The sequence below is a fragment of the Triplophysa rosa genome, linkage group LG22 (genome assembly GCF_024868665.1).
Source record: "Triplophysa rosa linkage group LG22, Trosa_1v2, whole genome shotgun sequence".
NCBI classification, from domain to species: domain Eukaryota; kingdom Metazoa; phylum Chordata; class Actinopteri; order Cypriniformes; family Nemacheilidae; genus Triplophysa; species Triplophysa rosa.
The window spans coordinates 12,711,304-12,737,187 of record NC_079911.1 but is presented as its reverse complement, the minus strand read 5'-3'; the positions used below and the strand labels follow the sequence as shown (position 1 = coordinate 12,737,187).

General features: G+C 37.3%; 1 protein-coding gene across 2 annotated transcripts; it reads left to right on the top strand.

Annotated features, from left to right (window-relative positions):
• Window positions 1–236: 236 nt before the first annotated feature.
• Window positions 237–22,645, top strand: ints2 (integrator complex subunit 2). Of its 2 annotated transcripts, none has more exons than XM_057321810.1 (25): window positions 237–613; window positions 1,485–1,781; window positions 2,070–2,208; window positions 2,373–2,475; window positions 2,581–2,694; window positions 4,885–5,015; window positions 5,184–5,354; window positions 5,443–5,663; window positions 7,447–7,572; window positions 7,695–7,766; window positions 10,181–10,295; window positions 11,043–11,111; window positions 11,533–11,667; window positions 13,781–13,957; window positions 14,477–14,585; window positions 15,639–15,743; window positions 15,944–16,108; window positions 16,770–16,971; window positions 17,061–17,186; window positions 18,481–18,682; window positions 18,762–19,055; window positions 20,285–20,392; window positions 20,681–20,786; window positions 21,275–21,451; window positions 21,857–22,645. In XM_057321810.1, the coding sequence occupies exons 2-25, from the start codon at window positions 1,489–1,491 to the stop codon at window positions 22,027–22,029; spliced, it is 3,633 nt and encodes a 1,210-aa protein (XP_057177793.1). In that variant the 5' UTR covers window positions 237–613; window positions 1,485–1,488; the 3' UTR covers window positions 22,030–22,645. The 2 variants fall into 2 exon arrangements, with proteins under 2 accessions (XP_057177793.1, XP_057177792.1); XM_057321809.1 differs by having other exon boundaries at window positions 1,488–1,781; window positions 21,857–22,644.
• The last annotated feature ends 3,239 nt before the right edge of the window (window positions 22,646–25,884 follow it).

Below are 25,884 nucleotides of genomic sequence, written 5' to 3'. Positions count from 1 at the left end.
TCCTTCTGTGGTCGTGACATAAAACATAGCGAGCTCCCTACCTTGACAGCATTTTATGGGTACCGTATGCACGTTTTTAATTTAGCAAAAATATTATTTTTAACTTCTCAAAACTGTGCAATGCTTCATGCATCATAACCAAGGTTTTCTGTGGTCCTAACGCCAACATTTGAACACGCCTACAATATCCGAAAATACTGTCTGGGTAGGCGGCTCACTAGGTTTTGAAACGCAGCCGGAGTCCATCATGTACACACTACACAGACTGTAGGGCTTGTGCAAAAATCATTTTAACGTTACCACACGACTTGTTTGCGTATTATCTGTAAAACAAAAGTCTAACGGACACATAGTATTTAATACAGCATAAGTAAATGATTACGGCAAAATCACTCTGATTGAAATAACAGCATTCAGTTGAATCTTGATCAATGGATGTCTTGATTAGCGGGATAGCTGTAGCAGCTAGCCTGGTAGCTAACCGGTGAGTTCAACTATCTTACACCGACGAAGTTCCACTTCCTGTGGTCGTGAGAATCACGACAGACCGAGGCCTCACGGGCCTTACCGGAGCTTGCGTTTCCATTGGAACATATACACCGGTAAACTCCAGGTAAGGCGCTTCAAATAGCTATTCTAGGGTTCTCTACAATACGTATTCACTTGTATTAGACTTACGTGGCCTCTTCAGGCTGTTTTATACATTCGGCAAAAGTAGAACCTTGCAAGGTAACATTAACTGGTAGTGTTGTGTATCTGAGAACACTGCCGTTCGTACAATGTGCATTTAAATGCGAGTTTAAATATGAATGACAAAATATTACCGCAGTGAATCCTTATTTTATTCAATAAACTATATATTAATTATAAGAAATATTCTAAAAAGCAAAGAACTACGTTTAACTACCATTAGCCATGTGATGTATGATTGGGAAGTTAAATGTAAAAGCGAATAAAATGTAAACAATAAATTAAATAGACAATTTGCTATCCAGGTAACTGTTAACTTCAATAAAAAAAGCAAATAACTGTCAACAGGGTGTTATTAAAAATATAACAATGTATTTGTTTATTTACGTGTGATGTTGTTGCGTCGTAAGGCTAGTAACTATTTGTAGATAAAACAGCAGTAACTACATTTATGGTACAAAACCAATTATCATATTCCTATACAGTATTTACAGAATAACACGGTAGCTTGCATCTAAAAACACTGATACTATGGTACTTTTTATTAGTGTTGCTCTTAGCCACCACTGTCGTTAAAAATATATTACACAAAATATTATAAAAAGCTTCTTACACTTCAATCCCAGATTTATTATTTTACAGGAAAAACTATAAGACCGACTAACTTATATTTAAGCATACACTTCAGTTATCATAGATTGCTTTTTAATGGTTGAATCTGGGTTGCTACGGAAACAACACACTTTCCCATGATCTGTCATCTCTTGTCCCCTCTGCTTTCTCTTTCCACCTAGCAGAATGGCAGACAGTGCAAGTCTTCAGTTTGTGAGCTCGTATGCCTTTGAAGCCATGCAGAAGGTAGATGTGGCTAGACTTGCGGCTTTGAGTGACCCGGAGCTACGGCTTCTGCTGCCCTGTCTGGTGAGGATGGCTCTCTGCGCGCCTGCCGATCAAAGCAACGCCTGGGCGCAGGACAAGAAGCTCATCCTGCGACTGCTGTCGGGTGTGGAGGCGGTGAATTCCATCGTAGCGCTGCTGTCTGTGGACTTTCACGCTTTGGAACAGGATGCTAGAAAAGAACAGCAGCTCAGGTAGATTTGCTACTATTAAAATGGATATTTGTGTAGTAGTGCGATTTAGTAGTCTGTTAACCACAGCTAAAAACGTTTTTGTGTAATGACCTAATGAGAAGTCGATAGCTTAGAAAATCATGTTAACTTTGTACCCAGATGGATGTGTAGGCAGGGTGTGAGTTGATGCCATGAAGTGATGTCTAGGTTACAAAACACATCCTGTGGTTATAAGGGACACGTTTTAAAAAAGATCAAGTGGAAGTGGTACCTTTATATTGAAATGTCGCCTGTTTGTCTTTCCTGCAGGCATAAGGCTGGAGGCTCTAACGCTGAAAGCATTCTCATCTCTCAGCTGCAGCATGGATTGACTCTGGAGTTTGAACACAGTGATCCTCTCAGGAGGCTCCGACTGGCTCTCAGCGAGCTGCTGGCCATCATGAACAAGGTTCGGTTTCCTTTTTTACTCCTGCATAAAGATTTGAAGATATGTTCCTTAGATTCTAAATATGAAGCTAAACGTTTTTAATCCTACAGGCATACTTCTCTAATATTTATCAGTTGTCCTATGTGAAAGATATTTCAATTTCAGAGTTTTCCTCTGTTCTACAGGTGGCTGACTCCAATGGAGAGTTTTTCCTGAAGTCTTCTGAGCTCTTTGAGAGTCCTGTGTACCTGGATGAGGTGGCTGATGTCCTCTGCATCCTGCAAGCAGGTAAATGCTGTTGCATGTCATTTTAGTATGAAAGCACTTCTGTCCTACACCGTGAAGTTGTAAATCACTTAAGACAACACATGTAAGAATGTCTGCTTCAAACAGAGCTGCCGTCATTACTTCCCATCATTGAGGTGGCTGAAGCTCTGCTTCATGTGAAAAATGGAGAGTGGTTCCTGTGTCTGCTGGTGGCCAACGTCCCGGACAGCTTTAATGAAGGTACGGCCATCACCTGCTGAAATATCATGATTGCTTTGATTCAGTCTCTACAAACATTCATTTTACACTGGAATTCTTATGAAGATGACATACTATCTAAATTGTTTATTTGCTTCTTTAATAACTGTTCTTGTTTTTTGTGTAAGATTCATTGTTGCATACAAATATTTTTCATCTTCATAAAGACACATTTTTTATACATCTGAAACTTGTTTTTTTGTGGATGTGCCCAAGGCTGTCCAGATGTGTGAAGAATAATATTAACCAATAACCCGTTGATGAAACTGATGCTCACTTTTCATGATCCAAGTCAAGGTTCAAGTCTAACCATAGATTTTTTTCTGATGAATATTGTTTAATTTATAATATTTGTATAATTGATTATTTTAATATATATTTCACACTGCATGATATACAACATTGGAAATGCTGTTTTATGTTTCTTCAAACTTTGTGTAGTTAGTCAGGTTTTCTGGATTCTGGATGAGACTTATGGATATGTTCTTAACTACTGGAAATTGTTTTTAAAAGGAAAATGTAACATTTATATCCCCGTTCATTCATTTAGCAGACTTTTTTATCCAGTTTGACTTTAAAGAAAGGAAAAAGTTCAAGTTGTCCTACCATAATACGTTTCAGTTGACTCAGAATAGGGCAGTGATCATTTTGTTTCCCTCTCTTTGCACAAATCTCAGTTGGACTTGAGGTTTGCTGCCTTATTCAGCCGTTTCGTGGTCATCCAAAAAGCAGCATATTTCCGTTTTGATGAGTTTGGCTGATGATTACGTGCAAATTGGGCTTGCATGTTGATGCATCTCTGACTGTGCATGCGCATTCTCCTCTGAGATATTCTGACTGGAAATAAAAGCATCACAGAGCCTCTGGTATCTTTTCATCAGTCTCAGGTCCCTGTTGACTCAATAGCTTATTTGTGTGAAGCTTGTGTCGAAACGTTTCGTATTTTTGAATGGCCAATTCTCCGGGCTTATTACCTAGACAGGATCTTTCATTGGGTGAGTCTTCAGCTCAAGGCTCAATCATTACGGGAAAGAGCTCGTCTATAGAGATCTACTGTAATCAGATGCAGCATCAATTCTCTCAGACTGTATTTTCATAAGAGGTGATTGAAACTAATATCATTCTCGCAGTCAGTCATAAAACAGTCCATAATTCTGTAATCGCTTTGCATAGTAAACTGTCATCTGTAGTTAAATCATAAAACAAGATATATTTTAATTAAAGAAAGAGGCTTTTATTCAGAGAGAAATAGAGACGAAAGAAAATACACTGCAAAAAATGACTTTCTTACGTAGTCTTTTTTTCTTGTTTCACTGAAATTTCATATTTTTTGACTAAAAACTAGACTTGTTTTCTTAGATCAGTTTGCTCATCAAGAAAATGCTTCTTGATTCAAGAATGTTTAGACATTTTTACTGGAAAACAAGAAAGAAAGACTAAGTAAGAAAGTCATTCTTTGCAGTGTATTGTATTGTATTGTATTGTAAGGAAAAGCGTAGTGGTTAAGTTATGGTTCAGTCATTTTAGCTTCGGTGCTCCTATGGAGATGCATTTTCAAGTCTGGTCTGTGTCGTCATTTAATCCTATTTTCCGTATGCCTTGTCTACTCTCTATACTCAATAAAAAGTGGTAAAATATCTACATTTTTAGACATTCACTGTATATTAAGACCAAAAACATGTACTGTAACATGTAGTGTAAATCTAAGTATAATAGTGTCACATTTTTTTATCTGGTTCATTAGAGCTGATAAATAATAATATTAATAATCGAATCCAGAATAAAAGTTTGTTTTTACATAATATATGTCTGTGTACTGTGGATATTTGTTTTGTATATACAAACACATACACGTACATGTATGTATTTAATAAAAATATTACATATAAAAATCAGTAAATGTTTATATATAATTTAAATTATATACAAATATAAATATTCACATGCACATATTTCCTAAATATATACATGTATGTGTATGTGTTACAATATAAATACAATATATAAATACAAAATAAATATGCACAGTACACAGACCTATATTATGTAAACACAAACTTTTATTCTGGATGCGATGAATCGTTTACAGCCCTAATAGACTGTTACTGTTGCCCACATGTATAAGACGTAAATCAGTCATGTTTCTGTGTTTGTTTGTTTTTATTTCTCTAGTGTGCCGAGGTTTGATAAAGAATGGGGAAAGGCAGGACGAGGAGAGCATGGGTGGCAGACGCAGGACAGAAGCACTCCGGCAGCTGTGTCAGATGAACCCGTCTCAGGCTTTGAACATCAGGGCTATGGTGGTGAGTCTCCATCATCAGATCACTTGGCAAACTTTATAGTGGTCAGTGAACAGAGCTGCATGAATGTGCTACGAGCTTTACTGCCTTTGTATTAACTTGCTAGGCCCGATGACATCATGTGCAGTTCAAAAATTCCTGTAAAAATTCTATCTTCCTGTCCGTCTGTAGGTGGAGGAGTGTCACCTTCCAGGTCTGGGCGTGGCTTTGACGCTAGACTACAAGCCAGATATAGCAGATGAAGCGGTCAGTCCTCTGGTGTCTTACGTCAGCGGCCTTCTGCTGGGAACTAATGGAAAAGTGCGCACCTGGTTCAGTATGTTCATTCGTAACGGTCAGCAGGTGGGTTGCACTTGATGCCTTCATGTTCATTCGGTCTTGCAAAAGTAAAACACATAACAATCGTTTCTCGATCTCACATTCTTTTCAGAGGAAAAGAGAAAGCAGCTCTGTGCTGTGGCAGATGCGGAGGCAGTTGCTGTTGGAGCTGGTTGCCATCTTGCCTCGTTCTCGCAGTACCCACGTTCCCAATGACAGCGACATGGAGTCCGACAGTGGCTCGGGGTACTCTGGCTTGCGGGAGGGACACGTGGTGAAGGCTAGTGCGCTGTTGCGACTCTACTGCGCGCTCATGGGCATCGCTGGGCTCAGGTACAACACGTGTGATGCAGTCAAGGTGTTGATAGGGAGATGTTTAGTGGAGGTGCTGTGGTGTAGTGGTAACCAGAAGGTTGCTGGTTTAATCCCACAATAAATCATCACTGTTGTTCTTTTAAAGGAATAGTTCACCCAAAAATACAAATTCTGTCTTTATTTACCCACCCTGAGGCTGTTTCAAAGCTGTATCAATTTTCTTGTGCTGAACACAGAGAGATATTTGGAAGATTGTAACCAAACAGTTCTAGAGCACTATTCACTACCATAGTAGGAAGACAAACTACTATGGTAGTCCATGGTGCCCCAGAACTGATTGGTTTCCCACATTCTTCAAAATATCATCTTTTGTGTTCAACAGAACAAAGACATTTATATAGCTTTGGAACACCTTTAGGGTGAGTAAATGATGACAGAATTTAAATTTTGGGGCGAACTATTCCTTTAATTTAACTTCAAGTTGCATTCTGTAACGCTTCATCTGTATCGCCTTCTCTGTTTGAAACATGACTGGAGGTTACATTGTGCTTTTCTTTACATGAATAGAAGTCAAATGACCTCAAACTGAAATAAGTCATACTCAACTGCACAACTTAATAATTATTATTATAAGCTTACCGTTAAGAATCAGGGTGAATAAGGAGACAGTTTTGAACACTTATTCTTTATGTACTTGCTCAGTAACAGATTTTTGCTCATTAGTTACAGATAGTAGCTTTAACTATCTGTGTAAATCTGTGTTTTCACCTGGAAGTTGTGTTTTTGGATTTTTAATGGTGGTGCTTTGGTTAATATGCATAAATGAAGCGTAAACTGTAAAAAGCGCTACACAAATACATTTGAATAGACTCTATGCACGATCGCTTCCGCGTTTAGTTACATCCGTCGCACGTAGCGTCCATAGGGAACAATGACGTTTTCACTCAAGATGCACCTCGGATTACGGTCAACGACGTGAGTCATATTATCCAAACACTACATCATACATCGGAAACCCAAAAGGGGAAAGGCTTCAAGCTATACGTTTCAAGCTACATCCACAAGTACGGAAGAAAAACCACGAAGCTTGATCACAGACTCACTCAACAATGCTCAGCTGTAGTGCTGTCGCTTCGCTGAAATTTGAACGCTTTTTTTTTTAGTAAACATATCGTTATTGCTTGGTGGCAAATAACCTCAGTACTATGAGAGCAGAAGTGGCTTAGGTGGCTAAAAGTTTAGTGGAAGTACATCATCAACCTGCGTGCATGTAGTCTACTGAACTGAATATGCATGACAATGGGCTTAAAGTGATAGTTCACCCAAAAATGAAAATTATGTAATCGTTTACTCACCTTGTTGTCAATTCTAACCTGTGTGACTTTCTTTCTTCCGCAAAACACAAAAGAAGATATTTTGAAGAATGTTAGTAACCAAACAGCGCCGGCACCCATTCACTCTTATTGTATGGACACAAAACCAATGCAAGTGAATGTGTGCCAGTTGACAGCATTCTTCAAAATATCTCCGTTTGTGTACTGCGGAAGAAGTCAAACAGGTTTGAAATTACATGAGGGTGAGTAAATGATGACACAATGTTTATTTTTGGGTGAACTATCACTTTAAGTTTTAAGAAAAGTTCCACTTTTAAAAACACATTCTCAGAGTTTTCATTTAAAGATCTTAAACAAATTTGCCAGAATGAGGTAAGCTTAAACCCGGTCTGTAAGCATTAAATGATTCGTTTGGCACATAATTCTAAGCATGTCATTATTAAGCTAAATGTGTTTTTTCACGACAGGCCCACAGATGAAGAGGCGGAGCAACTGTTACAGCTGATGACCAGCCGTCCGCCGGCCACGCCCGCAGGAGTGCGCTTCGTCTCTCTGTCCTTCTGCAAACTGTTGGCGTTTCCTACACTTGTCAGGTGCATATTGACAACTCCCTTCATTAAGATAAATGATGAATGAACAATTAAATATGTAGCATTAAAGTGTTTTTCAGTCTTTTTATTTAACTTCCTGTTTGGTTTGTTTACTCTCTCTGCAGTACTCCAGAACAGGAGCAGCTCATGGTAATGTGGCTCAGCTGGATGATTAAAGAAGAGGAGTATTTTGAGAGGTACGGCAAGCCCGGACGGACAAACACTTCATACCCATAACTCACCCATAAAGGCATTTTTCAAATTCTTAACATTCTGAATACACCGGCTTTTTCCTGGAAAGGAAATTAATTACGGGAATCAGAACGTTATGCGTTCGCTTTAAAACCATTTATCTTGTTTATCCATTAATCCAATTAGTTCTGTACGTCTGACCTCTTCAAAACTAAGTTAGGATTTATTTTCCCATCCTTTGTGCCTTGCGCTTGTAAGACCTGCCCATCTGTCGAGGGCACAGGCCATAATTGGGGGCTGATGGGAAGGTGGAGAGGAGATATGAATTTTAGAGCTTCTGTACAGCCTGGAAGTTCTTTTAGACTGGAAAACACACAATATTGTGCAGTACACATGCTCAGTTTGTGTTATCTATTAGACAATTTTACGCTTGTATAAAAGGGGAAAACAGCATAAGTAATACAATGAAAACAGATGGGGTTATGCGGAGGTTAGGCAGTGACAGGCTTTTTCAATTTAATAACAAATAAGTAGCTGATGGGATATAAGTCATCGCTCCTGCAGCTTGCCTTCCTCATGACCCGCTTATGCGCACTCTATAAATGTAGAGATAAATGCCCTTCAGTGTACAGCCGTGTGTGTGCGGTATTGAAGCCATTGAAGCCTCGGCGAAGGTGGGGGTTGGTATCACGTGTAGGTCTGTGTTCAATATGCAAGGAGTCAGATTTGTTGTGGAATACGATAGTTGCTCTTATTTACATCCAGGAATTTTGTTGCTTGCATGTGGTATAGGGGGAGGGGCATTTTTATTTTAGAGGACATTTGATTGGACGAAAGTTTGTGTAGTGCAGGATGAGTCATCAGCATTTTTTATCTGTGTTTATAATTTTGAACCTGTGCATTTGCTAAACGTTTATTTTAAAGGCGCAGTTTGTAAAATCAGCCACTAGAGGGCGCACATTAAAAACAGAAAGGTTCAAAACAACAACAACGGCGTAACTCAATGATGCTGTGAAGGAGAGTTGAATAATGGGAACTGACCGCTTCAACTCCACCACTAATAATCAATCAGACATGAATGAGAAATCACGTTTATGGATGATGTAAAGTAATAAAATTGTATAAATGTTTGATGACATGATTTTATTTCATTATAATGAATTAGACGCATTAGACGTAATTCATAAAATTAATTTATTACTATTTAGTCAGATGATCTAAAAACGATTACTGCTTGTTCAGCAAATATATACATGACACTCGTGCTAAGTTAAGAAAAAGACATTCAAACAATAAGACTATCCTTATTGATCGATAATAATAATAATAATAATAATCATACGTTTTCTGTCAGTAAAGCAATCTAAACAGTTGCTCACCTGTCTAGTAAAACACATGCAAGATCAGCGTCTCTGTCTAGTAAAAATGTCTTGGTTGACAGAACCAGCTGCAAACAGTAAAGAATAATTGTGCTCCATAATGACTGCGCAAAACAAGATAGTTTGATTGATAGACGCTACAAACTAATATCACATTTGTCCACGAGACTGTGTTGTCATGGTTTTTTACGGCAGTAAAAGCGGAAACCAAGGGTAACACCAGAGACTGTGTTATTAGGGTTATGCAGGGTCTGGACCAGTGTTGGGCAAGTTACTCTGGAAAAGTAATGAATTACTAGTTACTAATTACATATTCAATAGTGTAATTAGATTACTGTACATACTTATTACTTTCTATATCCTATATCAACCTTGATGAGTTAAGTGATTCAAGGATAGACATGAAACGGCTCTTTTAATTCATTCAAATAAATAATATAAAACTATATAAAGTAGTATTATTAACTGACCAAAGTATTACAAATGTGAGAATTATACATTAAAGCACGGATTTTAAAGTTAGACTTTGAATTTTGATGTCAATTCCAAGTATTTAGTTTAATTACATCAGAAGTAACTAATTAAATTACAGGAAAAAATAGAGTAATCCCTTACTTTACTTTTCAAAGGAAAAGTAATTCAATTACAGTAACTAATTACTTAGTAACTAGTTACACCCAACACTGGTCTGGAGAAAGCGTAACAACTTACACAAATCCCACGAGGCAGCTCAGCCAATCATATAACAGCCTCTAGTCTCCTTTCCTGCATTCCGCTGAAGGTTGGAAACATTTGAGATATTGAGTACTCAACTGAACAAAATATATAACACTGGCCTAGTGGTTTTTGGATATTTTACTGCAAAAAAGTTACAAACGGCACCTTTAAGAGTGTTAAAGAGTGCACTAGCCTACAGGTGACCTTAAAGCCGATGGACTAAAAACCACAAAACTTGTTTTTCTTTAATCAACTCTATAAAGCCATTTCTGTTTCTCTTTATCTTGTTCTCCCAACCTCTTCCTCTCTCTTGTTCTCTTCAGCGCCGCTGGTGTCTCTGCCTCTTTTGGAGAGATGCTATTACTGGTTGCCATGTATTTCCATAGCAACCAGCTCAGTGCCATCATAGAGCTGGTTTGCTCCACCCTGGGGATGAAGGTGAGTTTAAGCCACCAGTCGGTCGATAATAAATGTCGATTCATAGCGGATTAGATTCACAAAGTGAAACATGAGTTACCTAGATGAATTTTGTCCTTAGGGAAAACCAGTGCCGTCTAAATAAGGCTTTAGTTTTGTTGAATTCTTGATTCAAACTTTATTTTCTAGAAAGGTTTCTAGATAGACAGCTCACTGGCTTTTCGAACACAACCATTTAATATTATTAGCGTTTAGCAGACTGCAAAGGTTTTGTTTGCTTTTCTATAAACACAATTTGAATTTAGTACGTCGAAGAAACATTGCTTAGTTTTGTTTACTTTTGGGCTTAAATGTCAACATTGGTTCAGGTCCAGAGTTAGTTCTCTGTGTGAAAATGTCGATTATACTTACCTGCACTGTAACAGTCTCTAAAAGACGTTGTTTATCGGTGCATTTATCGATTGCCAGCGTCTAAAAGCCAGCCGAGAACATGCACATCCCACAGAAGTCTAAAGCTTGTCTGTGTGATATGTAATTGCCCTCAGCTGAGTCGTGCATTATTGATGCGGTACAGATAGATGACTCACGGACGGTACAGGCCGTTTTTCCTCCGGGTTTGTTTAGACAGAATGACTCACTTTCTACGTTAAAAAACCTAATATCGGGTTAGAATTCTAAGACTTGGATGGGATGATATTTCTGAAACGGAGTTTCCTCTGGTTGAGAAATGTATAGTGTGCCGTTTTTTATGTATTTATCTGTCCACAGATCGCCATCAAACCCAGCTCACTAAGCAAAATGAAGACCATTTTCACTCAGGAAATCTTCACGGAACAGGTGATTCTTTCCTTACAGTGCATTAGATGTGTAATACAAAACGGGCATCTCTTTTAATAAGGAAAAAGTTAAAAATGAGTTTTTATGTCCTGTTTGGTGAAATGTTGCTAATCTCCGTGTTTGCGCATCTACTTGACATATTACAAGAACCGTGTGGGCACCAGAGGAATCATTTTTAATTACTAACAGCTTGTCATAATATTCTAAGCGCTTTTATAGATTTCCTGTGTTAACTTTGAGAACTGTATGTTTGCCATCTGTTGAACATGACAGTCTAATATATTTTTTGTAAGTAGATGAGACACCTGTTAAATGTCTCATTTGTAAATCTATCATTTCGGCCTCTGTGAATGACCTTATAAAGCTCTGTGTATTTGCTCAGGACTGATGTAGCAGCGTCTTGTGTTGTGCTGTGTTGCAGGTGGTCACGGCACATGCGGTGAGAGTGGCAGTGACCAATAACCTCAGTGCCAACATCACAGGATTCCTCCCTATTCACTGCATATACCAGCTGCTGAGGAGCAGAGCCTTCACCAAACACAAAGTGTCTATAAAGGTAACCCTGATGATTACATTACATTTCCTGTCTGTTCTGTTTTATTCTGCTGTGTTCTGTTCTATTCTATCTGTTGTGATTTAGTATATTCTGTTCTGTTCTTTTTCTCTTGTTCTGTTCTGTTCTATTCTATTCTTACATGTTGTATTCTGTTCTATTCTATTCTTACATGTTGTATTCTGTTCTATTCTATTCTTATCTGTTGTATTCTGTTCTATTCTATTCTTATCTGTTGTATTCTGTTCTATTCTATTCTTATCTGTTGTATTCTGTTCTATTCTATTCTTATCTGTTGTATTCTGTTCTATTCTATTCTTATCTGTTGTATTCTGTTCTATTCTATTCTTATCTGTTGTATTCTGTTCTATTCTATTCTTATCTGTTGTATTCTGTTCTATTCTATTCTTATCTGTTGTATTCTGTTCTATTCTATTCTTATCTGTTGTATTCTGTTCTATTCTATTCTTATCTGTTGTATTCTGTTCTATTCTATTCTTATCTGTTGTATTCTGTTCTATTCTATTCTTATCTGTTGTATTCTGTTCTATTCTATTCTTATCTGTTGTATTCTGTTCTATTCTATTCTTATCTGTTGTATTCTGTTCTATTCTATTCTTATCTGTTGTATTCTGTTCTATTCTATTCTTATCTGTTGTATTCTGTTCTATTCTATTCTTATCTGTTGTATTCTGTTCTATTCTATTCTTATCTGTTGTATTCTGTTCTATTCTATTCTTATCTGTTGTATTCTGTTCTATTCTATTCTTATCTGTTGTATTCTGTTCTATTCTATTCTTATCTGTTGTATTCTGTTCTATTCTATTCTTATCTGTTGTATTCTGTTCTATTCTATTCTTATCTGTTGTATTCTGTTCTATTCTATTCTTATCTGTTGTATTCTGTTCTATTCTATTCTTATCTGTTGTATTCTGTTCTATTCTATTCTTATCTGTTGTATTCTGTTCTATTCTATTCTTATCTGTTGTATTCTGTTCTATTCTATTCTTATCTGTTGTATTCTGTTCTATTCTATTCTTATCTGTTGTATTCTGTTCTATTCTATTCTTATCTGTTGTATTCTGTTCTATTCTATTCTTATCTGTTGTATTCTGTTCTATTCTATTCTTATCTGTTGTATTCTGATCTTATCTGTTCTATTCTGTTCTATTCTGATCTTATCTGTTGTATTCTGTTCTGTTCTATTATATTCTTATATGTTGTATTCTGTTCTATTCTTATTTTATGTTGTATTCTGTTCTGATCTTATCTGTTGTATTCTGTTCTGTTCTATTATATTCTTATCTGTTGTATTCTGTTCTATTCTATTCTTATCTGTTGTATTTTGTTCTATTATATTCTTATCTGTTGTATTCTGTTCTATTCTATTCTTATCTGTTGTATTTTGTTCTATTCTTATTTTATGTTGTATTCTGTTCTATTCTATTCTATTCTGTTTGGTGTTTTTCTATTCTGGTCTGTTCTGCTCTGTTTTCATGTTCTTATCTTTTGTGTTGTTTTCCTTCTTTCTTTTTTTCTATTTCTCTATTCTGCCCTGTGAAAAGCCATGCTATGCTAACTTCACCACACGACTCTATTGACTCTGTTTAGTGCCAGTATTGACTTGAATCCATTGGGTTGTATTGTGTGTTTGACTGGCTGCTTCGTCTCCTGACTCGTGGAAAGACACTCCATTGATTTAATTAAGGATGTGGGTTTTGAATGTGGTAGCGCATCGCCCGGTTGATCAGAATGTTTCCTCACAATTACATCGTCAGCCATAAAGACTGGAATCAGCCTCCTCTAGAGTCAGTAAGGCATGTTATAGCTATTGATCTGTTCAGCTGGAAATATGATTTAATCACCCAAGAGCCCCAGGTAGATGATTGGATAATTCACTTATACTGAGAGATTTTGTCTTTCTTTCTTTCTTTCTTTCTTTCTTTCTTTCTTTCTTTCTTTCTTTCTTTCTTTCTTTCTTTCTTTCTTTCTTTCTTTCTTTCTTTCTTTCTTTCTTTCTTTCTTTCTTTCTTTCTTTCTTTCTTTCTTTCTTTCTTTCTTTCTTTCTTTCTTTTCTACCATTTCATCCGTCGATTGTGTATGATTTTTTTCTCAGGACTGGATCTTTAGGCAGCTGTGTCAGACGACCACTCCGCTCCACACTCAGCTGCTTCCTTTAATTGATGTTTACATTAACTCCATCCTGACCCCTGCTTCCAAGACCAACCCAGAGGCCACCAACCAGCCAATCACAGAGCAGGAGATCTTGAATGTTTTCCAGGGCTCGGCAGGGGTGGGTGGAGCACACATTATTTTTTTGATCACATTGACTGCATAAATAGCAAAATCACCAGAGAGAAAGTTAAAGAATAAAATCACTGCAGTGATATTACATGCTAGAATTTTAGAACTGTGATAAATGACTGCCCTGCAGTAAGAAAAAATGAGCCGTCTCGCATCAGGGCAACGATAGTATTGGATATTATTATAAGGATATTTTTAGACAGACTGCATCTGCATATTGCAATTTGTGCAACATTCTTGTTTCAGAAATTTCAGATGCTTGGTAGTATTGATTTATTTACGCATCTATCACAAATCACTCAAATGATGTTTAATATTTTTAAAGCTGTTTTCTATGCGATCTGTGATACATTATATGTCACTGATACTGCATAGTTTTACTATACATCCCATTTTCAGGTCTTTCCAGTACAATCACATCCATTTATTCCTGCTCCCTATATTCACTTTGACCTCAGGTTGACCCCACTTTCTGCCTCTTCCCCCATTTCTCTCTCCTGCTCTTTAGGGTGATGGAGGGAAGGTTCGTTCTCAATACACAATCACTACCCAGTTGCTCATTCTCTACTATATCCTGTCTTATGAGGAAGCTCTGCTTGCTAATACAAAAGCATTAGGTACCTGACACACTCGCACAACACGTCACGTCACAACACAAACTGATCATTTTAGTTATTTTGTATTGGATATACAGTGCAGCACTTGAAATGTGTTATTGGTTTTGCTATACTATGGCAAATTGTCTGAGCTATTGGTGGACAGGACTGCAAAAACTTACGAAGGAATGTGATTTGATGATTATGACGTTTCGTTCATTTGTAAAGTATTTATTCACTAGATCTGATAATAGCCATTACCACATAATTATGTAATATAGAACTTTTAATATATACAGTATGGGCTGTTGCAATATACCAGTATAAACAATACCTGTTAATACTACACATATGATAGTATTTCAGTTTTTTACATATTTTTAAGAAACATTGTAGTGAAAGTCGAGACTAATTTATCAAGAGCCATAATTAATATATCGCTGTTGTCCTTCTGAAACATTTAAAATTTGTATTTTTTGTCATGAATCATTATTATTAGTCACCCTTTATATTTGTCAGTGGGTTTTGCAAATATCTAACCAACGAAAAGTATTAAAAAGTGCTTGTGAAGTTTGACAATACAGTATTTAATCATTTAAAAAGTTCAGTGTTTTTTCTATTTCCTGAAAAACAGTGAATTTGCACGTCTGAGATTTCAGAAGAACAGCGACGATAACTTAATATTTACATAAAGACTAAATTGGCATATATTGTTGTCACTGTTCTTTAAAATGACTTATACTGTGATATAAGATTTTGTTCATACTCCCTTTAATAATATCAGTAGAGCGACACAACTTGCGTAAGACCTGCGCCAATCACCCGCTGTTTATGTGCTTGCTCTGGAGTCCTCTCATCAGTTATCAGAGCGGTTACCCTTCACTGTTTATGCACACAGTCCTTCCCAGACTGCTGTGCTTATTTAATCTCTCTCCCGCTCGTCTCCTCTATCATTCTGAAGTAATGACGCCCTTTGGCTGTGCTAATGAACTGAATACAATGAAAAATCACCTGTACACGAGCCGAACTGTCGAGGCCTATTTTTAACAAACAGCCAACGTTCCTTTTCCCCAGCACTGATGCAGAAGAAGCCAAAATCTTACTCTGCGGCCCTCATGGACCAGATCCCCATCAAATATCTCATCCGGCAGGCCCAGGGACTACAGCAGGAGCTGGGAGGTAAAGCACATCTGTTTAAAACTATTGTTGGTGCTGGTGTTTTATTTGAATTCTTTATAATTAAAAACACAGATAAAATTGAGTATATTTATACTTTACAGTTATTTATTATTAAATCAGGTGTGTCTGAAACTTTTGTATTGCTGCTATTTGAGTAAAAAGTCTGAACAGTCTCTCTCTCTCTCTCTCTCCATCCCTAGGTCTGCACTCCGCTCTGCTGCGTCTCCTGGCCACAAACTACCCACACCTGTGTATGGTGGAGGACTGGATCAGTGAAGAAGAAGTTACCGGCACCCTGCCCTTACTGAGGAAGATGCTGCTAACCTCTTCATCCTGCAAATATTCACAGACGCAGCTGCGAGAGGGTACCAACACACACACATCTGTTAAACAAAAATGCTGAAAATCCTGATTAAGGTTGTATGCCACAGTTCAGGTGGAGTCTGCCGAGCGATCAACATCTCTACAGTTTGACATATTTGTCAAGTAAATTTCACACAGCAGTTAACTGGACTACTGAACTCCACACAGAGGGACTCCTGAGGGCCTCTGGCGCTGGAGGAGATCACAAGCGTTTATTATGGGCTATGATATGAATAGGTTGTTGTTGTTGCTTGACCTTTCGTGTGCATGACTCAGTTTTGCACCTGTGGAGTGATGAGCCTGAAGGTGTTTGTGTATCTGCACGTTGTTGCTTTGATGGACTTGTTTCTGTACAGGTTTTTGTACCGGTTCATCAATCCTCTCTCTCTTCCTTCTTGAGCTATATCTTGAGATATCTATACATTTTTAATCTTGTGACCTTTTGTTAAATATTTTTTAAATAAAAAAAAGTAATGTAAAAGCATTTGGCAGATTCCCCGGGAATTATTGATAGAAAAGATAATTTGTGAATTATATATCAATCCAATCCAAAAATTCTAACATTTTAATCTATTAACATCCATCTATACATTCTTTATCCCGCTTATCCTATGTAGGGTCGCGACATCAATCGATTAATAATAACCTTAATTTATTTCTTAGCTTTCCAGAGTGTTCTCTCTGGTGGGCCCAGACTGCTGCGTATCCTGGAGCACTTGACACTTCTCTCCCCAGGCGATATGATCCCATACGCCGAGGCTCTGACCGCCAACATGGGGCTGCTTCTGGAGGACGGCGTCTCTCGCAGGATCCTGCAGACCGTCAATAAGCTCTGGATGGTACTTAATACAGTCATGCCACGCAGGTGAGATTTCTCCTCTGAGTCATATGCTGTAGTGAAGGTCTCTTTAAACACAGACACGTTAAGCCGTTGGGTTTTCTTCTGTCTGATAGACTGTGGGTGATGACTGTGAACGCTCTACAGCCCTCTCCGAAGCTTCTCAGGCAGCAAAGATACACACAGAACGATCTGATGGTCGATCCTCTCATCGCTCTGCGCTGTGACCCCAGAGTCTTCAGGTGTTATTTGCTTTCACGTAATCTGATGTGGTTACTACTGCTGTGAGGTTTTTTTACTGTGTACTGCGTGATACCACGCTGAGTATCTGTGATTTCTCAGAAATAAGGTTTTATGATTCTGAAAAATGTACAAAACATGATATGTGACCCTGGATCACAAAACCAGTCTTAAGTAGCACGGGAACATTTTTAGTAAAAGACAAAAATACATTGTGTGGGTCAAAATTATCGATTTTTCTTTTATGCCAAAAATCATTAGGATATGAAGTAAAGATCATGTTCCATGAAGATATTTTGTAAATTTCCTACCTTAATTATATAAAAACTTTATTTTTGTGAGTGGATGGTCTGCCACAGTGCCCCTGATTAACAACTTCAAAGGCAATTTTCTCAATATTTTGATTTTTTTGCACTCTCAGATTCCAGAGTTTTAAATGGTTGTATCTCAGCCAGATATTGTCCTGTTCTTACAACTCATATATCTATAGAAAGTTTATTTATTCAGCTTTCAGATTATGTAAAAATCTCAATTTCGAAAAATTGACCCATATGACTGGTTTTGTTGTCCAGGGTCACATATTATTATGTATTAATATTAATCTATCATAAAACCAAAACCAATAAAACTCTAAAATAAGCTTATTATAGTTTATTTAAACAATTCTGTGTATTAAAATCAAATAAAATATTGGCTAAATATTATTTGAAAAACTTAAATTAAACGAAAAATTGAAATGTTGCATCAGGAATAAACTGAATTAAATTTAAATGAAGGCACTGAAATTATAAACTGAAAATAAACTAAAACTAAAATGAAAATAAATTAATCTATATAGCAACAGAAAATATAAACAAATAAAATAATACAATTGACTAAAGCACATAACAAAATTGCTAAAAAATATATTTTAGATTAAATTAAGATTAAAAATAGACTAAAAACATAATAAAAAATGTTTTTATAAAAATACATGTTTTTAAACTGCAATAAAACTGAAAACAAAACTGTTATAATTTAGCTCTAAAAACATTATTAAAATAATAATAAATAATAAAGCAAAATAATTTCATTTAATTTAAATGATTTAAAAACGTTTTATAAATGGCCTTCTAAACTGCACTTCTTGTCAGCTCATTGACAAAATGTTAAATGATCTCACAGCTTTTTTAAAGTTTTTAGTTTTTTTTAAGAGTGCTGAATTAAAGTAAATGTAAGGAAAACATTTTCCACCATTTCACTTTTCTTATTTGATCTGGCTCTAAACATATTATCCTCTGTGTGTTTTTTCTGCAGGTGTCCTCCGCTAATGGATATCTCTCTTCACATGCTGAATGGGTACCTGCTGGCATCTAAGGCCTACCTGAACGCCCACCTGAAGGAGACGGCTGAATTTGAGCGGCAGGGTCAGACCGTCTCGAACCTCGGCCTCGGCGGCCAACCTGATGCACCTGAGGTCACCAGAGAAGAGCTGAAGAATGCTCTCCTGGCAGCTCAGGTAGAAACAAACACCCTTAAGTGTCACAGAAAAGGCTTTGAAAGATTAATGCATTAATTGGCATGTCTGTGTTGTTCAGGACAGCGCAGCAGTGCAGATCTTGCTGGAGGTGTGTCTGTCGTCCCCTCAGGAGGAGCTGCAGCTTGGAGGAGGTGGAGGAGCAGACAGCCTGTTGAGGATTGTTCAATCTGCTCCAGGTATTCCCATGCGGATGCAAGTGGGAGACGCAGGGGCCAGGCGGGGGGCCCAGGGGGAACGTGAGGCTGAGAACGGGCTGCTCAGTGACCTGAGGGAGGTGCAGTGCCTCATCTGCTGTCTGCTGCACCAAATGTTCATCGCAGACCCAAACATCGCCAAACTAGTGCACTTCCAGGTAACCCAGTCTCTCTGTCACGATAAGCGTACAGTAAGAGTTCTGGCAAATCTGTGAGCAATTTAAAAGTTTTAGGTAACTTAAGTTTTTTATAAAACAACTTGAGAACAAGTTTGAGAACAACTTGAACATAATATAACAACAACTTACTTTTATATATTTAGCAAAATGTAAGACTTTATTTTATTCATTGGGAATTGTAAACTATTCCTGTGTGACAGGTGGTTGGAGGGGAGGGGTAGAAAGAAAGCGGGTTAGGTGAAACAGATAAAATATTTACTTTAGAGAAAGAGTTATATGTTAGGTTATTAAGTATAACACCGTGTCTACACCGGGCATGACGCGACATGACAACCTGCTTGTTCTTAATGGACAGTGTGGACAAAATGTAAAATTATAATGGGTTCTAATGCATTTCTAAAGTCTTTTGTCATGTTGCGTCGCGCCGGTCGTGTCCGGTGTAGACACGGTGTAAGTTATTAAGTTTTGTAGAAGACTACATTAAGACCAAGAGTAGCTCTTAAAGATGCATATAGGGTTTTGATATCTTGTTGACAAGTAGGACTGTCGCGATTATGAAATTCGGCTGATGATTAATTGTCTAAATAATTGTCTGTTTTACAGATTTGACAATAGTCATACATTTTTGTGCTTCATTTATTAAATAATTGCCACAAATTATTGTAATAATGTTATTGTATCTTTTGTAAATTGTCACTTGCAGTATAATTGCATTATAAGATTAATACACTTGACACAATTAACTATTATAAATAATAATATAATTATTAAAATGAATTAATAATTATTATTTGTAATAATATAAATATAAATGATTACATATATATATATATATATATATATATATAATATTACAATTATTTATTCAATATTTTTTTATAATTTTGAAAATTCTGTAAATAACAAAAACAATCACTATTAAGTCATCATAGCAAAAAAGACTAAAACTAAAACTCTTATCTTAAAAACAAAAAAAAATAATTGCGATCAGACGATTATTTAATATTTGTAAATTCTAAAACAAGCTTTCTTCTTTCTCTAAATCAGTTTCAGGCAAAGAAAATAGTAATCTTTTAGATCTCACAGTCGGAACACAATTTGTTCTTCTAATCTTCTCCTAAGGCTTTCTAATCTTCTCGTAGTAGAATTCTCAGAGAGATCTTAAGAGCTCTAAAAGGGTTCATAATGTTCTTGACATGTTTCTGCAGGGCTATCCACAGGCTCTGCTCCCTCTAACCGTGGCAGGAATTCCTTCCATGCACATTTGTCTTGACTTTATCCCAGAACTCCTGGCACAGCCACAGCTGGAGAAACAGGTGACCTACCATCCACATTATCACTCGCTAAATACAGATCAAAGCTTTGACACATTTCACTATAACTGTATATCTGTGTATCCCAAGCTGAACCTAAGAATTTTAATATAAGTTTCAGTTTGTGTCAGAATATGACGGTGCTTGATATTAAACAACACAACTTGAAGCGTAAAGCTATAATAAGAGTGTGTAGTACGCTATTGTTGTAAATCACCGACACATGGTGCGAGCCCTCGGGGTTGACCTCTGGGCTTGATGCTAATGGGAGGTTTGTTTTGTCTGGCACAGATCTTCGCCATAGAGCTGTTGTCCCATCTGTGCACCCAGTACGCCCTTCCCAAATCTCTCAGTGTGGCGCGGCTCGCCATTAGCGTGATGGGTACCCTCCTTACAGGTAGAATAAACTCTCTTTCATCTGTTGCTTTATCTCTTTATCTTCCATTCTCTCTTTATCTCAGCCTCTGTCCTTGTTCATTTATTAGGGTTGGCATTTCAATAAAGAGTGTCTAAAAATAACATTGATAATGGGAGGGCTCAGACCTATACCTTCCTTTTTTTGTTGGGAAAACACCGTTATCTTTGTGCGCACTGCCCTCTGCTGGTCGTTTTTCTACCTCTTAGGAGCAAAACTTCATCTGCAGTGTTTATAAATTATGCATCAACCATCCATTTATTATGTTTTATTGGATGGAATGCCGGAGGAGTCTTGAGCACCGTGAAATCCGGCAATTTCCTTTGTTGTGTCATATAGGATCATTAGTTTTTTATTGTCTTGTGCACCGGTTCTCAAAAACAACTTCCCTCAAGCAAAACCTCGTTTCATGTCATACTGTTGAATATAAAATGTTATGAAGTAACCAGCGTGTTCTGCATCTTTCTCAGTGCTGACCCGTGCCAAGCGTTTTGCATTTTTCATGCCCACGCTGCCGTGTCTAGTCGCGTTCTGCAAGGCTTTTCCTCCGCTCTTCGATGATGTCATGTCACTGCTGGTGCAGGCGGGACAGGTGTCTGCCGCTGATGTCACCACCAAGGCCAGAGATATCGACCCTCTCATTGCCAGTGGGTGTTTGTTTTGTTATTGGGTTTTTTTCTTATAACTATTTGCTTTTTTATAGGAGTGACGTGAGTTTGTCTTATTTTAAACCTGCATTTAATTGTATTTTTGGATGTGTTTTTGAAAAATCTTGTTGTACAATCCTCTAGAGACAAAAGAGAACCAACAGTACCATTATAAAACTAACATTCGGTTCTATATTCCAATTTTGTGTGAAGAACACATTGATCTGATCTCCGAGAACTGACCTGAATTCACATCTCGCCCACTTCTCAGTCCATAATTCAGCCATGTTTTCTCATGATTGGTCACTGACCCCATCTGAACCAATGCTTTTTAATGATCTTTCAGAATTTCTGCATTTACATAAATGGGTCGTTTGGGTGACTGCAAAATTCTCTTGTGTGTAGGACTTCAGTTTCTGAGAGAGAAGCCGCAGGAAATAGCGTCACCAAAATCCAAATTCTCTCTGTCCAAGAGGTCTGCTGAGGAGCTGGGCGGAGCCGATCCTGACGTACAGCTGTGCTATCAGATAGAAGCCACCTTCATGGATATCATCAGCTCCAGCACGCAGGCGCTGTGACATCATCACAGATTCAAATATGGACAGATTTCATTGAGAACTTTAAATATACTCTTGTTACAGGCACATGTACTTGGGAACCAACAGAGCATTATGATGATTGATCTCTTGCAGCTGTTGCATGGTGGGAATGATTCAGTTTGAAGTCACTGCATTTGAAGCGTCCTTGAATATGAGTGGCATGAGTATGCCAACTAGGCTAAATATCCTGCTGCCACTGAAAAACGCATTGTTTTTATTATTTCTTTGTATGCAACTCACTCTTTGATTTTCTAGGAAGGGTTTTGAGTCTAAAGTGAATTGGGCACATTATGACCTCTTCCTTGCTTAAGGGTTTAACCATTTCACAAAGGAGATTGCTTTAGATGTTATTTTCTAAATGGTGTATTAGCTTGCTAGTTAAGTGTGCTTTGTGTGATGTGTCCAGGGTACTTAGCAGTAATATTATTGGTCTGTTTTTTAGACCAGCATTTAAAAGAGTATTTTCTAAGCTCAAAACATTTTCACAATGTGATTCACAATGCTCTTGTAAACATTGATCTTAAGTTTCGAACATTTGTATTAAATCATATTTTTGGAAAGTCTGCTTGTTTGTTACGTTAATATATTTTCTTCAGGATAGCCAGGGCTTAAACAGTACGATTTAAAGTTATGCTTCATGTAGGCTAGTACAGGGGTTTTCAAATTATGCGAGGGACCCCCAAATATGATTAATCTTTTATGAGGACCCCCTTCCTAAAATACATTTTCATATATATATTTGATAAAGAAACATGTAAGCTGTGTAAAATAAATTATAAGTGTATATTGATAACATATTAAATATTTGGCTAAAATAAGAGTAATGTTGGATGTATAAATCTGAACAGAAAAAAATTAAATTCAAATTTATTAGTACTGTTGCAGTTTTCATCACATATTTGAAATGACTACTTTACAAAGTCCAGTGAGTGAAATACAAGGAATTGTGAGAAAAACTTACTATAAAAATAAACAATTCTGGAAAGTACGCATGTAGCAACAAAGTAGAGACAAACAGTAAATGAAACAGTAATAATGTTCAGTACTTTTTAAGGAAAGTTTTTACTTAGGTTTTTTTTCTGGGTACCCCATAGAATCTTTTGGAGCCCCCAGTTTGAAAACCCTGGACTGGTCTAGTACTGTAGACATAGTGACATTTCTTTGAAATCCATGTGGGGGCGCTCTTGTCACATGGGAAAAATGACCAGCCGTAGCAGTGTGCATACGGAAACACTCACATTTTCAATTACATGATCAATGATGGCCAATCACCTGCTATTTCTGCAGAAGTACAATAGCTTTTTGTGTTTTAAGAGCTCTAGAAAATAGTGATTTCATTTACTATCAGACCTGATCTTGCAAAGTTGACACCCAATACTTAACATTACAAAAGAACCACATAGGAATCATGTCTAGATCCCCATTACATATTATACTTTATAAAAACTCTTCCATCTAAAGTGACTATATTAAGTGCATTCTATATAAAGTGTATTGTTGTTGAACCCACGGCCTTTACAATTATTAGACCATGCAGCTGACGTCAAATATAACTTGTGAATATAATAACATAACTTACGCCCAGTGTTGGGTGTAACTAGTTACTAAGTAATTAGTTACTGTAATTTAATTACTTTCCCCTTGAAAAAGTAAAGTAAGGGATTACTCTTATTTTTTCTGTAATTTAATTACAGTTAGGCCTACTTCTGATGTAATTAAACTAAATACTTTGTGTAATATGTGTGTGTGGAGAAGAGGAATTTACATCAAAATTCAAAGTCTAACTTTAAAATCCGTGCTTTAATATATAATTCTCACATTTGTAATTAATAATAATACTTTATGTAGTTTTATATTATTTATTTGAATGAATTAAAAGAGCCGTTTCATGTCTATCCTTGAATCTCTTAACTTATCAAGGTTGATGTAGGATATAGAAAGTAATTAGTAATAAGTAATTAAATACTTTTTGAAGAGAGTAACTTGTACAGTAATCTAATTACATTATCGAATGTGTAATTAGTAACTAGTAATTAATTACTTTTACAGAGTAACTTACCCAACACTGCTTACGCCTGCTTACACATACACACAGTGTAGTATATATACTGTATGTTACGATTTAAGAAACTGTCAAAACTACTCTGATGACGTGCCGTTTGTACGTGCTCTATAAGGATACGTAAAAAATAACTAGCGGTGCACATTCGTTTTAAGGGCATATCTGTCCCCAGGAAGACTGAGAATGTTGTGGTAAAAGATGAAAAACGTGGGGTGATCGGCAACAAAAAATTGCATCCAGAGTGAATGCTGTAGTCGTGTGATGGTGTGAATGATTCTCAACAACGCAGGTCTCGTGCTACTTCAAAGCTTTGATTGTGACGATCGCGGCCTCAGGCTAGCCGAGAAGAAATCACTGCTCCGTTTTGTTTCTGCTTTAAGGCGCTATCAATTTTAAACACCTTTACACGCACGCTTATATTATGCTCTTTTTTCTTTTTCACCTTTATCCACACCTTTGTTTATGTGTGAGCTGCAGGGTTGCTGAGAAGGAAATATAACTGTTTATCGTCTCCACTAGCAAGTAAGTTCTTTGACCGGATATCAGGTTACTTTTTTATTGTTGCTTTGACCGGATATCAGGTTATTTTTCAGTTGAATACGTTTTCTTTTTTGTGTCTTGTGTTAGATTTGCTAGCTGTATGTCTAAATCGGATTCAGTAAATTGCTCAGTAACACCTTTAGGTCTGCTTAGCAAAGCTCTGCTAAAATCTAAAAGCACTTCTAATGCGATTCTAGCTTTGATTTGACGTCTTTTTAGTGTTTTGTTGCTTGCCGCGCAGTATCCATTTGTAAAATCCGGGCCTGGCCAGGGCCTTTACAATCGGATAATGTGTGTGGAATTGGATCAGATACACATCTTTACCGTAAACGTCATGATCGTGGGTTGTGACCGGTCTTTGCATCTCGTTTCAGACACTCAAAGATAGACTCGATTTTTGAAAACGAGTTCAAACGCGAGTGTCAAGTCACTTTGTAAAGCCTGCCAGCTGGAAAAGCTAGCGAATTTGGCTCCCGCGCAAAATTACATCACGTCTCTGAAAGCAGCCTTTGGTGAAATTCAAAACATCTCGCATCAGAATGAGAAGCACTGCGGTACGTTTGTGTGTGTTTTATTTCGCACTGAATCAAAACAAGCTGTGCTGCAAATCGTGCTGTCTGCGTAGGCTGGCTAAACTGGCAAAAGCTATTTACAGACGCTTGCAATCAAATCACCGTATTTCAGCTCGAGCCCCGTGGGCTCCATCTCAATGCAATAGGCCTCGGCGTTCATGGCACCCTGGAGCCTTACATCATGTCTTTAGTATTGTTTATGAGATTAGAGATTGCGCCATGTAAAATACTCTTCCCTTTGTTCGTGATTGAGAGCTTCCATATGCCACTTTGCAATTTGCGGTGCGCAAGATCCAATTATTACCCCCACGATTACAGGCGGATGTGAGACTGGGCCTCTGCGGGAGGAATTGGGTGCAGAGAGAAACCTCAGGGGTTCTCTTGTATACCATACCATCTTGAGAGAAAGGGAGCATGGGTATACCTGGTGAATGTGTGATTAACTTGTGGTCTGAAGCATAAATCATTTTCAGTCGCTTGCTCTGGGCTCGCATTGACTTCATCAGTCTCTGGGTGACTGCGTTAGTTAAGGCAATAAAGCTATTTGAGAGGTTTGGCTGTGGGTTACAGGTGTTTATCGAACTGCACAGCGTATATTGTATGAGCTTGTTAAAGCGTTGTGAACTGTATGAGTTTAATTAACCTTGAAGACCTGGATGG

Excerpts from the sequence above, each read along its gene's own strand:
- ints2 (XM_057321810.1), top strand. The coding sequence starts at position 1,489 with ATGGCAGACAGTGCAAGTCTTCAGTTTGTGAGCTCGTATGCCTTTGAA. Across the intron at positions 13,958-14,476 it reads TTTTCCAGGGCTCGGCAGGG|GGTGATGGAGGGAAGGTTCG; the intron begins GTGGGTGGAGCA and ends CCTGCTCTTTAG. Across the intron at positions 17,187-18,480 it reads TGTGACCCCAGAGTCTTCAG|GTGTCCTCCGCTAATGGATA; the intron begins GTGTTATTTGCT and ends TTTTTTCTGCAG.